General features: G+C 39.2%; 1 protein-coding gene across 14 annotated transcripts in view; it reads right to left on the bottom strand.

Annotated features, from left to right (window-relative positions):
* CFAP54 (cilia and flagella associated protein 54) overlaps positions 1 to 14,895 on the bottom strand; it is a 308,554-nt gene that overhangs the window by 287,422 nt on the left and 6,237 nt on the right. For 8 of the 14 annotated variants that reach the window (XR_011502650.1, XM_070507105.1, XM_070507102.1 and 5 more), the window contains exons 2-5: positions 13,080 to 13,185; positions 9,978 to 10,121; positions 6,235 to 6,406; positions 1,843 to 1,901 (exon numbers count right to left, since the gene is read on the bottom strand). Coding sequence is in view for 12 of the 14 variants with exons in the window: in XM_070507105.1 (XP_070363206.1) it covers positions 1,843 to 1,901; positions 6,235 to 6,406; positions 9,978 to 10,121; positions 13,080 to 13,185 (481 nt within the window). In the remaining 2 variants the exon portion in view is untranslated. The remainder of the gene's footprint in view (positions 1 to 1,842; positions 1,902 to 6,234; positions 6,407 to 9,977; positions 10,122 to 13,079; positions 13,186 to 14,895) is intronic. The other 6 variants (XM_070507107.1, XM_070507109.1, XM_070507108.1 and 3 more) reach the window with 2 other exon arrangements.

Below are 14,895 nucleotides of genomic sequence, written 5' to 3'. Positions count from 1 at the left end.
AACAAATGGTAGCCATAATGCCTAGATCCTTTAGGAATAGGAGTTTAGATTGCTCTGGGGTGACACCACATCTATTTCTCCTTCTGTCTTACACTATAACAGACTTGAACTCTAAAATACTACAGAATCAGGGGACCTCAGACCCAGGAGGACTCAGATGTGGCTGGACCTTCAAGGGTTTGTCCCCATTAAATGGACCCATCAAGTTCATTTATAGCCTCAGCTCAGGGATCAACCCATGAGCTGAGGCTTTGGGAATTTCTTAGTGAAAATTATTAATTTCCTTGAAACTTATTATATTGAACAAACTGAAAGAATTCCATCCCAATCTTCAAGTGCCAACTGTACAATTACCCACCACCCTAAAATCTTGCATCCCTCACTCCTCCCAGCCCCATCCCACAAGACTGGAACCACAAAACTATCTTCCCTCAGTCCTTATTTTTTCAGAGAGAAACTCAAGTTCTATGAAGGAGAGAGGAGATGACTTACACAGGGTATAAATAAGAAATTATTTGAAGATGACTATCACATTAAATTAAAATTCTCTCAGCATTAACAAGTACAAACTCTAACAGTTGAATTTTGGCACAGACATCTCTGCTCTCCAAAGCTTTGCCAGACAAATGCTGTAGCAGACCAAATTGTGATGGTTCTGTGAACCAGTATTTGTTGCTACAGCAAGTGCAACAGGAATATGCAAATTCTTTTTAGGATCTGGACCTGAATGTAGAATTGTTGGCATAATCTGCAGGCCAAATTTATATTATACATGGGACAACCTCCTCTCATTTTAATTCACACTCCAAATGCTGGCACAGAGCTTGTTCAAGTCACATCAGTAATAGAGTTTTTAAATTTGAGGAACAAAACAGAAAGAGAACACATAATTAGTGTTATCCATTGAGTGTGCAAATATCTTTTCTTCCATTTTTATTTTTTTAAGTGGCGTCAGATTTTAAGATATTTGGCTATATTTTAAGGAAATAGGAAAAAAAAGTGTCTTGAGTGTTAGAATTTTCAGAATAAGTTTTTGCATGTGATAAAGAAGAATAAAGTAGTAATGTTTCAGATGCCAGCAACAACTCAAGCATGGTCTCAGTGGGAGTACATTCTCCCTTCTTGGCCTAGATTCCAATGACTGGACGATGAATACAGGGAAAAAATATGTCTCCTGCAGACAAAAATGCTACCAACATTGGAGGGAAGTCAGTAGAAGTGTTAGCCACTTCCTCAAACTAAAACTGAGCATTGAGTACTGGAAAGCAAGAATCATTATTCTAAAATAAAGTCCTCTTACCCTCAGCTTGTGACTAGGATAGAGTCTAGGTGTTCATTCGCCCAACTAGCATGTGGGCTGTAAGTAAAGTCCAAACTCTTCAAGCAAAATGAAGCCCAAGCTCCATGGCATGCATAAATCGGGTAACCATACTTTATCACCCAAACCAGGAGACTTTTAAGAGTGAAAGGGAGCACTATTAATAACAGGCATAAACCAGGATTGTCCTGGGCAAGGCAGGATGGATGGTCACCCCACCTAGAGATATACTTGCCGGAAGGATGTTCAATATCAAGTTGACAAGTAATGACTAATCTGAGACACCGAGGGACACTGGAGAATGCCTATCAATTTTAGGAATTCTTTCTTTTCATTAATACTTTATTGTTTGCATTTTTACATTATGATCACGTTGAAGTAAAACTAAGAACACTAAAACTATATAACATATACATTTACTAAGTTTTGTTATATAATTCACTAACTTTCCTTGTTTAGCATTCAATGCTAACAAAAGTCTTAAGAAAATACAGGGGTAGATATTTCATCAGTAAATTTCGTACCTTGGAAGACTGACCTATGATCATCAGTTTTCTGCAAATGGTGTAAATGTAAATGGTACCTAGATGGAGAAAAAGATTGTTAACATGTTTTACAGTCAAATGATGGAATTTTGTATTCCAATATCTAGTTTCAGTCTGTAGTTTCCAAAACAAGTGATCTCATGAGAAAGTCTGATAATGGTTAGAGAGTTATAATCATTATAATTTTTTTTGTAACATGTAGCCAAATCCTTAAAAGAACTAATATAAGTGTTTTTTTATCTTATTTTATTTTATTGCTGAGGAATATTCACCCTGAGCTAACATCTGTGCCAGTCTTCCTTTTTTTAAAAAAGATTTTATTTTTCCTTTTTCTCCCCAAAACCCCCCAGTACATAGTTATGTATTTTTAGTTGTGGGTCCTTCTAGTTGTGGCATGTGGGATGCCACCTCAGCATGGCTTGATGAGCAGTGCCATGTCCGTGCCCAGGATCCAAACTGGCAAAACTCTGGGCCGCTGAAGCAGAGCACGCAAACTTAACCACTCAGCCACAGGGCTGGCCCCAATCTTCCTTTATTTTGTATGTGGGTTGCCACATGGCCACCAAGAAGTAGTGTAGGTCTGCACCCATGAACTGAACCCTGGTCACCAAAGTGGAACACACCAAACTTAATCACTAGGCCACAGGGCCAGCTCCCTGACCATACTTTAAATACATTGATACAGGAATATTTCACTCTCATTTTAAAGGCAGTTTAAGTTTTGAAATAGATTGAAGAAAATAACATTTTTAGTAGCATAATTTATGTACCCTGTAGTTTTCTTAATTCACATCAAATGTTATTGGTTCCCAAGATTTCCTTACAGTTGAAAAACTAAAGATTTATCTCCAAATAAGATCAGAATAGATATTTAATCAGCATGGCACAATACTCAATAAGGAAACTCATAATAATTTAAAAATCATAATGATAATGAGTTGCATTACATTCATTTGCAGTCTCATATATTTTTCCCATTATTAAAGTATGTCCTATAAGCACTCTAATGAAAAACAGCATTTCCAGATCCTGTTGAAGATCACTCAAGTATGATTTTTTTTGTCAGGCCATTAATTAATTGAGGATAGAAGGCTGGTGGCAGATGTGGGGAGGGAGGAGTCGGGAACAACATCACCACACATCTCTCTACATACAAAGGACATTAGCCTGCTATACCCATATCCAAGAGATGGTAATGCTTTAAAAAGGCAAGTTATTATAATGACAAGTAGTCTCAATATTTTCTATAAAATATCTGACCTAAAATTCATAACCCTCAAAATTCAACAAATAGGAATCCTATATTCATGTATAAACTTTAAAAGCTTCTGAGAAAACAGCATCTGCTCCAAAACACGCATCACTTGATTAAAACACATCTGTAAACATAATAAATATTAATTACATAAATCATTGACAAAAAAATTTGAATAAAATCTTAAACATTTATAGCACCATAAACGTCATAAGAAATCTTTAACACTCAAGGACTCAACATTCTTCATGTGACTGCTCCCATGACATGGAATTATTTATTTCATGTAACATCCACTCAGAAAGAAACCACTCAGCTGGTTAACAGCTCACCCTCAGCACTCTTATCTCGACTTTGTTCACCTCTGCTTCTAATGTTGAAAAACAAAACTATATAACTGTGTTTCTTGGTAAAAATAAATTAATTAAAATAGTCACCAAGTAAGGATATACCTAGGAAACATATGCTGCTCCACAAAACACGTGATTCGGGTGTAAGCCAGGAGCCTGCATAAACACGTCAGTACAGGGAACTGGGGAATTTCAGGAGCCCGCCCTCAAGAATGACAAGGGCCCTCTGTATTTCAAAAACGCGGCTTTAACCTTTCCAGCCCTAGTACATCCTGACTATAACTGAATCCCTCTTTGATGGTTCAAGATCTTGGCATGGTTCACAAATTCCCGCTGCAGAAGCCTGACGGAGACAGTAATTGGTGTGGAATGAACGTAGACTGAATCTTTATGATCTCAGGATATCTCTGGAAGTGTGTTTTGTTTCGTTTTTAACCAAATCCCTAATATGAGTTTATTGTCTTGTCAATAAACTTTTTATCAAAGATGGCCACCACCAAAATAATCTGACTAAGTCTTAAATATCTAACCGAAAGGGCCAATGTATTGTGATAAATTGACTGCAGGTCAATTTATTTTTGACTGCTTAAACTCCAAAGTTTTAAAACTACGGGGTCTTTGCACTTGCTAATCCCCTGAATGGAATGCCCTTCCCCAATCTATCTGGATGGCTCACTTTCCAACCTCCTCTGGTCTTTGCTCAAATGTCATCTCAGTGAGGCCCACCCTGACCATTCTATCTAAAATTGCAGCCCAGCCCTGGTGCAGCCCCCACTCTCCCTATCCCCTTCTTGGCTTTATTTTTCTCCATAATACTCATCACCATCTGACACACCATTTAGTTTTGACTTGTTTATCATCTCCCTAAACCATAATGTAAGCACAAGAACAGGGTTTTTGTCTGTTGTCCACTCCTGTGTCCTTAGCACCTAGAGCAACGCCTGCCACTTAGTAAGTTTTAGATGAGTTAATTAAAACAGAGGCATAGTTAGTGAAACTAAGTATGTGTATCTCCCACAACCCAGCAATCCCACTCCTGGGCATAGATCCCAGAAAACTCTCACACGGGTCTATAAAAGGACATGTGCAAGGATATTCATTGCAGAATTATTTGTGCAATTAGAGGAGGTAGGGCAAACCAGGGACCCATCCCCAGGGGTGCATGGATATCTGGAATACAACTCAGCAGGCAGAGTTAACGAACTAGATTTACATACAGGAACCTGGCTAGATTCTAAAACCATAGTATTCAGCAGAAAAATATTTGGGAAAGAGAATAAAATCTAGAGGATGATACCACCTGTAAAAAGAAAAAGCACACCCCAAGAAAAGGATATAGAAGATACAGAAATCATTTAATCTCTTTTTTAAGAATATTGGGGGGCCAGCCCTGTGGCCTAGTGGTTATGTTTGGCAGACTCTACTTCAGCGGCCTGGGTTCAGTTCCCAGTCGCACACCTACACCACTTCTCAGCAGCCAAGCTGTGACAGCGACCCACATACAAAATAGAGAAAGACTGGCACAGATGTTAGCTCAGGGTGAATCCTCCTCAAGCAAAAAGAGGAAGATTGGCAACAGATGTCAGCTCAGGGCAAATCTTCCTCAACAACAACAACAACAAAAAGAATAATGGGATTTTGCATGTGTGATCTTAAAAGGACTGCAGACAGGGAGTCATGTTGCATCATTTCGACCTCTCAAGCAAGGCCAACTGCAGGGACCAACCCTCAAGCCTACCACTCCTTCCTGAGCACTGAACATCTGCTCCTGTTCAGTCCCTGCCAAGATATGTGAGCAACTCGGACGGAGAGATGGCAGTGGCTACTCAGAGAATCTCGGAAGCTCTTGAGGATGATCAGGCACAAACGCTTGACAACTGCTGGACTGAAAATTTTCTTCCAAGGTCAGCCTCATCTCTAGCAGCAAATGTAAGGTCTAATTTCAATCAAAACGTCAAAAAATTATTGGGGAGGGTGAGGACAGAAAGGCTAGGAAACACACTTTCAGTTGCTATGGATGAGGGAAAACCCAATATGTTTGCTTTCCATTTATTTTGTCCTGGTCTTGCGTACATAGAACACACTGTCGTTATTTTCCTTTTAAGAACACATTATCCAGAGAACAATATAATAAGTGACTCATTGTAACTTTAAGTTGTGACTTTAAAGAGAATTTAAATTGAATTTAAATTGTAACTCTTTAAAAGGAAAAACAAATGCTACATTGTGATAGATAAGATGCATTTCATGAGACATATATAATGTATATATATGCATATATGTGTATCTATACAACATATATATATATGTATATACAAATACAGTATATACACATATACTCTCAGAGTTCCTCACTCAAAAACAAGTAGGAAGGGAAGGTTGATATTGAGAAAGGCACAGTCACTGGCCAAAGTTTTGAGGAGAGGACCAATAAATGGATGACGTTTAGAACCAATCTAACCTGCAGTGCCTTTCATCCTTCTCCACTTATATTTACTTATTAACTGTGGCCTCTGCTTTTTATACACCTGAAACCAATTATCCTCACAGCCTCTGACTGTCCCTTCAGCAGAAAACCCAAAGACAAGCTTTGTAAGTCTATGCTTATGAGGACAAACTAAAATGTAATAACAATGTAAAAAAAACCATAATCACGTTAGGAAACGAACATGTTTTAAATCACAAAGTAATCAAGTTAATGTCAAACTTGGCATTTAAATAACTTTGTGAAAGACACAATGGAAAATATAATACATTGGTATATACCATTGAAGATAATCCAGCACAGGTCCTCCTGTGGCAGAGCCACCTGCATGATGAGTCTTAAAGAGGACAAGATATGCAGACAGTGGATCACAGATTCTTTATTCTGGAGGTTCGCATCACTGTCACAGACAAGCTGGTAGTTGCAAATATTTTTGCCATTTAAAGCATGAAACTGAAACATATGGGAAAATATAAGTAAGAATACAAGCAACGTGTACGCAACTTAGGAAAGCATTTCTTAAAATATAAAAAATTAAAATGGAAACAATTCTACTTAATTAATTTAATAGAGTAGTATAGTGCTATAGACCGAATGTTTATTCATCCAAAATTCATATGTTGAAACTAATCCCCAATGTGATGGTATTAGGAGGTGGGGCCTTTAGGAGGTGATTAGGTCATGAGGATGGAGCCCTCATGAATGGGATTAGTGCCCTTACAAAAGAGACCCCAGAGAGCTCCTTCACATCTTCTGCCATGTGAGGACAGAGTAAGAAGACAACTGTCTATGAACAAGGAGTCGGGCTCTCACCAGCCACTGAATCTTTCAGCACCTTGATCTTAGACAGCCCAGCCTCCAGAATGTGAGAAATAAATGTCTGCTGTTTAAGCCATCCAGTCTATGGATTTTTGTCTTAAGAGCCCCAATGGACCAAAAATAAATAAATGTGGTAAAATAGGTTTCTTCAAAGCATCCATTTAGTTAAGATGACCTACCCTTAGTCAAAAAATTTTAAAAGCAAAAAAATAAATAAATAAATACAAAATCCTATAGCCAAAAATATAGAATTGAGTCCATTTTTGTAAACTTACCCAAAGGCATTTTAACTTATTAATTCAGATGTAATTATACCATTTATACAACTCACTCAGCAAATGTTTATTGAGCACTTCTATTTGCCACACTCTGCTAAGCAATAGGGACTCAAAGATGAGGAAGACATGGACCTTGCTCTTAGCAGAGGGAAAAGAACCCCACGCACACACAATGTTAGGAATGCTTAAAGTGATTGCTGTGGTCACTGACTTGAAAGTCTTTCATACGTTTGGATAAGAAGGTTTAAGATAAAGAGATTAGGCTATGGAGCTAGTCCACGGTCAGAACATAGACAGTGTTCCATGTCATTCCAAGGAATATCTACTTCAGGCAAAAGGCAAAATCAAAGGGCAGCGGAGTAGAATGATTTGATTTACGCTTCAGAAATTAATTCTGAAAAAAGTGTGGAAGATGAAAAGCAGAGAGTGGAGGACAAAGCTACCTGTAGGAAGGGTAGGAGAGAACAAAGGCCAGTGAGGTGCCCAGAGATACCAAGGCCCTGACATGGGGCCCTGGAATCAAAGCTGAAGAGAAAAGAAAGATTTGAGTCTTCTCTGAGTCAATGGGATTTAGTAACCAATTAGACGTGGGAGGTAAAGGGGAGGAAGAGATCTGCAACGACTTCCTGCTTGGGTGACTGACTGGAGCCAAATACGAAGAAAAGATGATGAGTTCAGTTTGGGATATGTCAAGTGTGAGATGCTCATGATGTTAACCGGATAGATGTGGAGTTCAGAAGAGAGATTTTGGCTAAAGTGCTGTTAAAGCTGTGGGAAGGGGACACTCTTAATCATAGAAATGGGCCTTTCTCTACCTCATAGATTTCCTGCCTGGATGAATGCACACTGTTTCTACCCACCACGTAGTTGGTATCACAGAGGATATTTATCGAATGCATCTACATGTTGGAATAATCATTATCTTCAAAGTGTTCCCTCTTTTAGAAGCAGATAAAGATACCTAATATTTTTTGAGAGTCGGGCCCTATTTTAAGTCTTTTATTATCCCAGCCATCATAAAACAACCTTATGAGGTAGGTCTTATTATTACTTTCGTTTCACAGATGAGGAAACTGAGGCACAAAGAAATTACATAACTTCTCCAAGGTCCCACTGTTAGCAAGTGGCGCAGCAGCTCTCCGAACCCAGGCAGGTTGGCTCAAGAGATCAAATTCTCACCACCTCTGCCTTCAGACCTCCCTATAGTACATAAAATGGGGATCATTAAATAACATGATTAAGTATCTTTGCAAGAAATTTTGCTGTTAATATTTTTACAGTAATTTCTTCATTATTACTGCTTCATATATGATCCCTATGCATTTAATCCAAAATCTATTTCTCTAACAAAACTTCTCATGACCTTTAGGTTCTGCACTGTCAAGTTCCTACCAGACAAAATTTTCAATCCATTCATTCTCTTACTCACTCATTTTATACACATTTGTTGACAAGTACAGTGTGCCAGTGTCATGCCAGAACCTCAAACTTAGCATGAAAAAACAAATTCTTCATGTCTTTTCATGCCCATCATAATGGTCCTGCTGGCATACTCTTGTTGGCCTCATTGCTTTAACTCCTGTCTCTAGTCTTTTTCCTTCTAATCTATTCTGTGTACCACCTCTAGATTAATAATTCTGACTATATCACTTCATTCATTCAATAAGGCTTTACTAAGCATCGTTACATGCCAAGCACTGTTTTAGGCACTAGAGATTAGAGATTGGAGCAGTCCCTGTCCTCACAAAGCTCACGTTCTAGAAGGGAAGACAGGCAATAAAAAAAATAAATAAAAATGTATCAGGTGATAATAAGTGATATAAAGAAAAATAAAACAGAGAGTGCAAGAGACCTGAAGGAAGTGAGGGATGAGCCACACAGATATCTAGGACACAAGCTTTCCAGACAGTGGAGCTCACCACTGCACTGATGCTAACCAGGGAGGCTGAGTGGAAGCAGGATAATGCAATAGTACACCAGAGAGAGATGGGAGCATGGACCAGGGTGGTAGAGGAGGGGCCTTAAAAGCTCAAACTCCTAAACTTTTCATTCAGTACTCTTCCCAATGGGTTGCCAACATATATTGCCTAGTATTCTCATTCATGCATCTATGGTAGAGCTAAATTGAACTGCTCAATGTGCCCCCAAACATGCCTTGAGATTTTCTGCTTATTAAACCACATGGTGTTTCCAAAGCCTTGAATAATCATCAAGCCTAGAATAACACAGCTTTCGAGTCAGACCAATTAGGGTTCAAACACCAGCTCTGCCCATTGCTTTAAGTAGGCTAGGTTTCTTAGTCTCTAATAAGACTCGGTTTCCTCATCTGTAAAAGAGACATACTAGTACCCACCCATTAGGACCATAAGGAGGCTGCAAGACGACAATTCATATAATGCCTACAGAAGACTATCTAGCCCGTGGTGACCGCTCAACCACTGAATCAATGGTAGCAGTTAACACAATAATACTGGTATACTAGAAATAAAGCAGGAAATTTTTGTATCAAAAGATCTATGTTTGATCTCCAGAGCCACCAGTTACTAACTATGTGATGAGCTTCCTTGTTCTGTTTTGTAAAATAGGGATAATAATAGTATCTAACTCAAGAAGTCATTGTGAGGATAAAATAAGTTTTCTAAAGCACTTTGTAAACCAAAAGTGCTTACACATATTAGTTATTCTGATAACAACAACCGTCTGCTGGATGAATGACTGATTATAGTGACACCACCTCCAAAGCGTCTTCACAAAGTTTATTAAGTGCCCTTTCTTATCCAGCACTGAAAACATTCATTAAGCAACTTATAGCACACAAGTAAATGCTATGCTACACAAATGAAAGACGTTTAGAAGCTGTCAACTAAAGGATATACTGCATCACCAATCATAAATTGCAGCTATTTTAGCTACTGCTTTCATCTTACTGTATGTGTAGCCGTTTTGTCTCCAAAGCCTTTCGGAAAAAAGACAGTTTTGAATTGATTCACATCTGCTTTATTCTCATCAAAGTTGATGCTGAACTGCTGAAGATACCGCCCATAGCACTGTAAAAGGGCCAATTTATATTCCTGAAATAAAGAGGGCTTGATGAAAGTTTCAAAATGTCATTTTGCTTATTATTATTAAAATTCAGTAATAATATTATTCTTAACAGTACCAACATTGATTATTACTATTACTACTATTACTACCATCATTACGCTATTACTACCATCATCACTACCATTTCCAAACACGCAGTGTGTGACAGACACTGCGCCTGGCAACTCAGGTGCACTGTTTCACCTAATCCTCCTCACAGCAAGCCTACTGTGAGAGGAGACCATCAGGATCTCAAAGGTAAGGATATTCCCTAGGGAATTATGTGTGGTAATACCTGTATATCCTCAAAATCCAAAAAATTCAACATCACCAGGTCAGGATCACCTATTCAATCAGAGAGGTAGATGAGTTGCATTGTTAGCTTTGCATCTCTCATACCTGCTAAGCTCCAAAAAAGAAGGAAAAAAAGAGTGGAGGAGGGGAAGGAGGGAGGGAGGGAGGGAGAAAAGGAGGGGAAAAAGGAAGAAAGGAGGGAGAGAGAAAGAGAAAGAAGGAAGGAAGGAAGGAGAGAGGGAGAGAAGAGAGAGACAGAAAGAAGAGGGAGGGCAGGAGGGAGGAGAAAGAGGGAGGGAGGGAGAGATAAAGGGGGGAGGGAGGGAGGGAGGAAGGAAGGAAGGAAGGCAGGAAGGAAAGAAATAAAGAAAGAGAAGAAGGAAGAGAAAGAGAGGAAGGAAGGAAGAGAGGGAGGAGGAGGGGGGAGGGAGGAAGAAGAGGGGAGAAAGAAATGCAGATGATGAGCTCGCCCTCTCTCTTCATCTGTCAACAGTTTCTAAAGCTGCATCAGGACAAATCAAAATATTCTGAGTTATTGTTAGTTATGATTCTTGTTAGTTCTAATTCATGCTTATGTTCCCATTACAAAGTCAGATGCCTCCTTTCTGTAGCCCACAGGGCACCGCTGACCTGGAAAGTTTCAGTGCAGTGGATGTGAGCCGGGCTCTGAATATGAGTCAGCTGCAACCCTTCCTCGGCCTCCTCCCCTGCAATTGTGTCTCCAGGAAAAGCAACTGCCCTGGGTGTGAACTGCCTGTCAGGTTACCTCGCCCCTTGGGAGGCATCCACAGTGAAACACTGTTTTGTTTCTATTTCTATTGACTTGTTTGTTACTTGTTCACTAATTAATTCTGAATCTTTTCCGTTCTCACTTGATTCATATAATGAATTCACATCTAGGTTCAAAACAAGAGTATTCCAACAAGATAATCGTTACTGTAACCAAAATAAAAATGAAGAGATTCTAGAAACTAAAGTAACAACTCAAGTTTGTTTTCAGGATTATAAATACCTTTATTGGCCCACTTTCCCACCAGTGAAAAGTAGATAAAACGTTTTCTTTGTTCCTTTAAGTAAATTTTAAAATATCCTATCTGGGCCTTTCTCTCTGAAATATTCTGAATCCTTAGCCGCTACCCATCATCAGCCTGCTTTATCGACATCTAAGAAGTTCCTTCCTCCTCCCTCCGCCAGCATCCACTCCACCCACCTGGATACTCCTCAGACATCTCCAACTGTGCTGTGTATCACCAGTTCCTTATGTTGAGGAGAACCATAAAAACCAAGAGTGGGGGGCCGGCCCAGTGGTGCAGCGGTTAAGTTCGCACGTTCCACTTCCATGGCCCACAGTTCACTGGTTCGGATCCTGGGAGCAGACATGGCACTGCTTATCAAGCCATGCTGTGGTAGGCGTCCCACATATAAAGTGGAGGAAGATGGGCACAGATGTTAGCTCAGGGCCAGTCTTCCTCAGCAAAAAGAGGAGGATTGGCAGCAGATGTTAGCTCAGAGCTAATCTTCCTCAAAAAAAACAAAAACAAAAAAACCAAGGGGGGTGCTCCTCCCCTGTCAAAACTGTTATTCTACTTCATATGAATATAGCTTACAAGTTGGATCTCATCTGCACTTTTTTCTGTCGTTTTCCAAAGTCTGTATTTTCAAGTTTCTAAGAAACACGGTCCAATTATATGGAGCTAAGGTGAGTCTCTTATTTTGGTAGCAGAAAATAGATCTTTGTTCATCATTATGAAAGTTCGTCCACATCTTATTCTCTGTTTGGTAAGCTTCCCTCCCAGACCAAAAGGATTCAAGTCCAGAAAATAGAAACAGAAGAGGAAAATGAAGTTGAGAAACTGAAGATTGAGAAAACACTGAATACTGCCCATGTCTGGCCTAAAATCACCTTGGATAAAATAACTCTCGGTCCAAGGATCCTAGATGTGCCAAACACATATACACTTGGAATAATCTGATCCTATGCCAGAGCTTAAGGGAAAAACTCACATTATCATTAACTGAAAACCAAGCCATGGTGTGGTCTTATTAAACCAAGTCCATGAGTCCACAGCCATCCAAGACCTGGGCATTGATATGGAACTAGAAACAGGGCACAAACTGAGTTCAGAATAGAATATTGAGCAAGAAACAGGGCATGGACGGAAGGACTGCTAAAATTACATACAGCAAAACATTAAGAAGGAGCTGAAAGTCATTAAAACAGGGTCCTGGGAACCAGACAACACAGCAGCAAAGCCAGGAGCAAAGAGAGGTGTCCGCTGGGCAAGGCCAGCCATGTGAAAAACAACAGGAAGTGGTGTCTGGGCTCCTTTGTCTAAGGTAGGAACATGATGACTCAGCATTTCCTGTGGGGCGCCTACCACACCCTCTGTTAAGAGGGGCTGTGCTCCTGCCCATCCCCAGCCGGCTGTCTTTCCATTCAGGAGTCTCTCACCTCTGGAGAATCTCAAGGACAAAATTAAAAAACAAACACTTTTCTGGTTATGGTGCCTCATTAAGGTTTTACATATTCATTTATATTTTTCAGAGAAAAAAATCAAATCATGTAAAATAAGAACTGTATCAAACCAAATAATAATAATTATTAGCCAAATGAGTTTCATTGAGGCTCTTTTTATTCCGGAGGCACTTACTTTCATTTCACAAAGGCTATCTCCAACCTTCAGAAGCTTTTCATTGTAATAGGCAGCTGGCAGCCGGGGGGCGTACTTGGTCCAGATATTAAACAATGAGGTGGCACTGTAAAAAAATCATAAAATAAAATGATATCTTCAAAGTCAGCAGGAAAGCTCAATTAATTAGCAAGCAATCCTGAAACACTGATCTTGTGCTGAATACAAAATATGCCCTATTGTTAATGTCTAATTATTAAGAAATGTAACTATCATTAAATTTATTGCTTCTTTTGTGCCAAGCAGTGGTTGAAGCTCTTTATATGCATTTTTTAAACGGACTTTATTTTTTTAGAGCAATTTTAGGTTCGCAGCAAAATTGAGTTAGAAGGTACAGAGATTTTCCATTTACCCCTTGCCCCCACACATGCACAGCCACCCCCACTGTCAACATCCCCCACCAGAGTGAAGCAGTTGTTACAATTGGTGAACCTACACTGACACATCATTCACAGTGTCCACAGTTTCCATTAGCGTTTACTCCTGATGTTACACACTCTATGGGTTTGGACAAATATATAATGACACGTATCCATCACTATAGTATCATCCAGAGTAGTTTCACTGCCCTAAACAGCCTCTGCGCTCTGCCTATTCATTCCCCTCCCCCAACCCCAGGCAACCATGATCTCTTTCCTCTCTCCATAGCTTTGTATTTTCCAAAATGTCCTATAATTGGAATAATACAGTATGTAGCCTTTTCAGATTGGTTTCTGTCACTAGTAATATGCATTTAAGATTCCTCCATTTTTTTTTTATGGCTTTCCTTTCAGCATTGAATAATATTCCATTGTCTGGATATACCGGTTTATCTATCCACTCACTGAAGGATATTTTGTTTGCTTCCAAGTTTTGGCAATTTGAATAAAGCTGCTATAAACATCCATATGCAGATATTTGTATACACATAAGTTTTCAACTCCTTTGGGTAAATACCAAGAAGCGCAATTGCTGGATCGTACAATAAGAGTATGTTTAGTTTTGCAAGAAACCACCAAACTGTCTTCCAAAATGGCTGGACCATTTCACATTCCCACCAGCAATGAATGAGTTCCTGTTGCTACACGTCCTCATCAGCATTTGGTGTTGTCAGTGTTCCAGATTTTGGCCATGCTGGCAGGTGTGCAGTGGTATCTCATTGTTGTTTTAATTTGCATCTTCCTGATGAGATATCATGAGTAGCATCTTTTCATATATTTATTTGCCATTTGTATTCTTTGGTGAGGTGTTTAGTAAGGTCTTTAGCCCATTTTTTTAATCAGGTTGTTTGTTTTCTTATTGAATTTTAAGAGTTCTTTGTATATTTTGGATAAAAGTCCTTTAACAGAGATGCCCTTTGCAAATATTTTCTCCCACTCTGTGGCTTGTCTTTTCATTCTCTTGGCAGTGTCTTTCACAGAGCAGAAATTTTTAATTTTAATGAGGTCCAGCTTACCAATTCTCTCTTTCATAGATCATGTCTTTGGTGTCATATCCAAAAACTTATTGCCAAACCCAAGGTCATCTGGATTTCTCCTGTATTATCTCCTATGAATTTGATATCATTGCATTATACATTTAGGTCTATGGTCCATTTTGAGTTAATTTTTGTGAAGGATGTAAGGTCTGTTTCTAGATTCATTTTTTTACATGTGGATGTACAGATGTCCAAGCACCATTTGTTAAAAAGACCATCTTTGTTCATTGCATTGCCTATGCTCCTTTATCAAAGATCAGTTGACTATATTTATGTGGGTCTATTTCCTGGCTCTCTACTCTGTTCCATTGCTCTGTTTGC

The sequence above is a fragment of the Equus asinus genome, chromosome 4 (genome assembly GCF_041296235.1).
Source record: "Equus asinus isolate D_3611 breed Donkey chromosome 4, EquAss-T2T_v2, whole genome shotgun sequence".
Classification (NCBI taxonomy): Eukaryota; Metazoa; Chordata; class Mammalia; order Perissodactyla; family Equidae; genus Equus; species Equus asinus.
The sequence above is the reverse complement of the archived record's forward strand: the minus strand, read 5'-3'. Positions and strand labels throughout refer to the sequence as shown.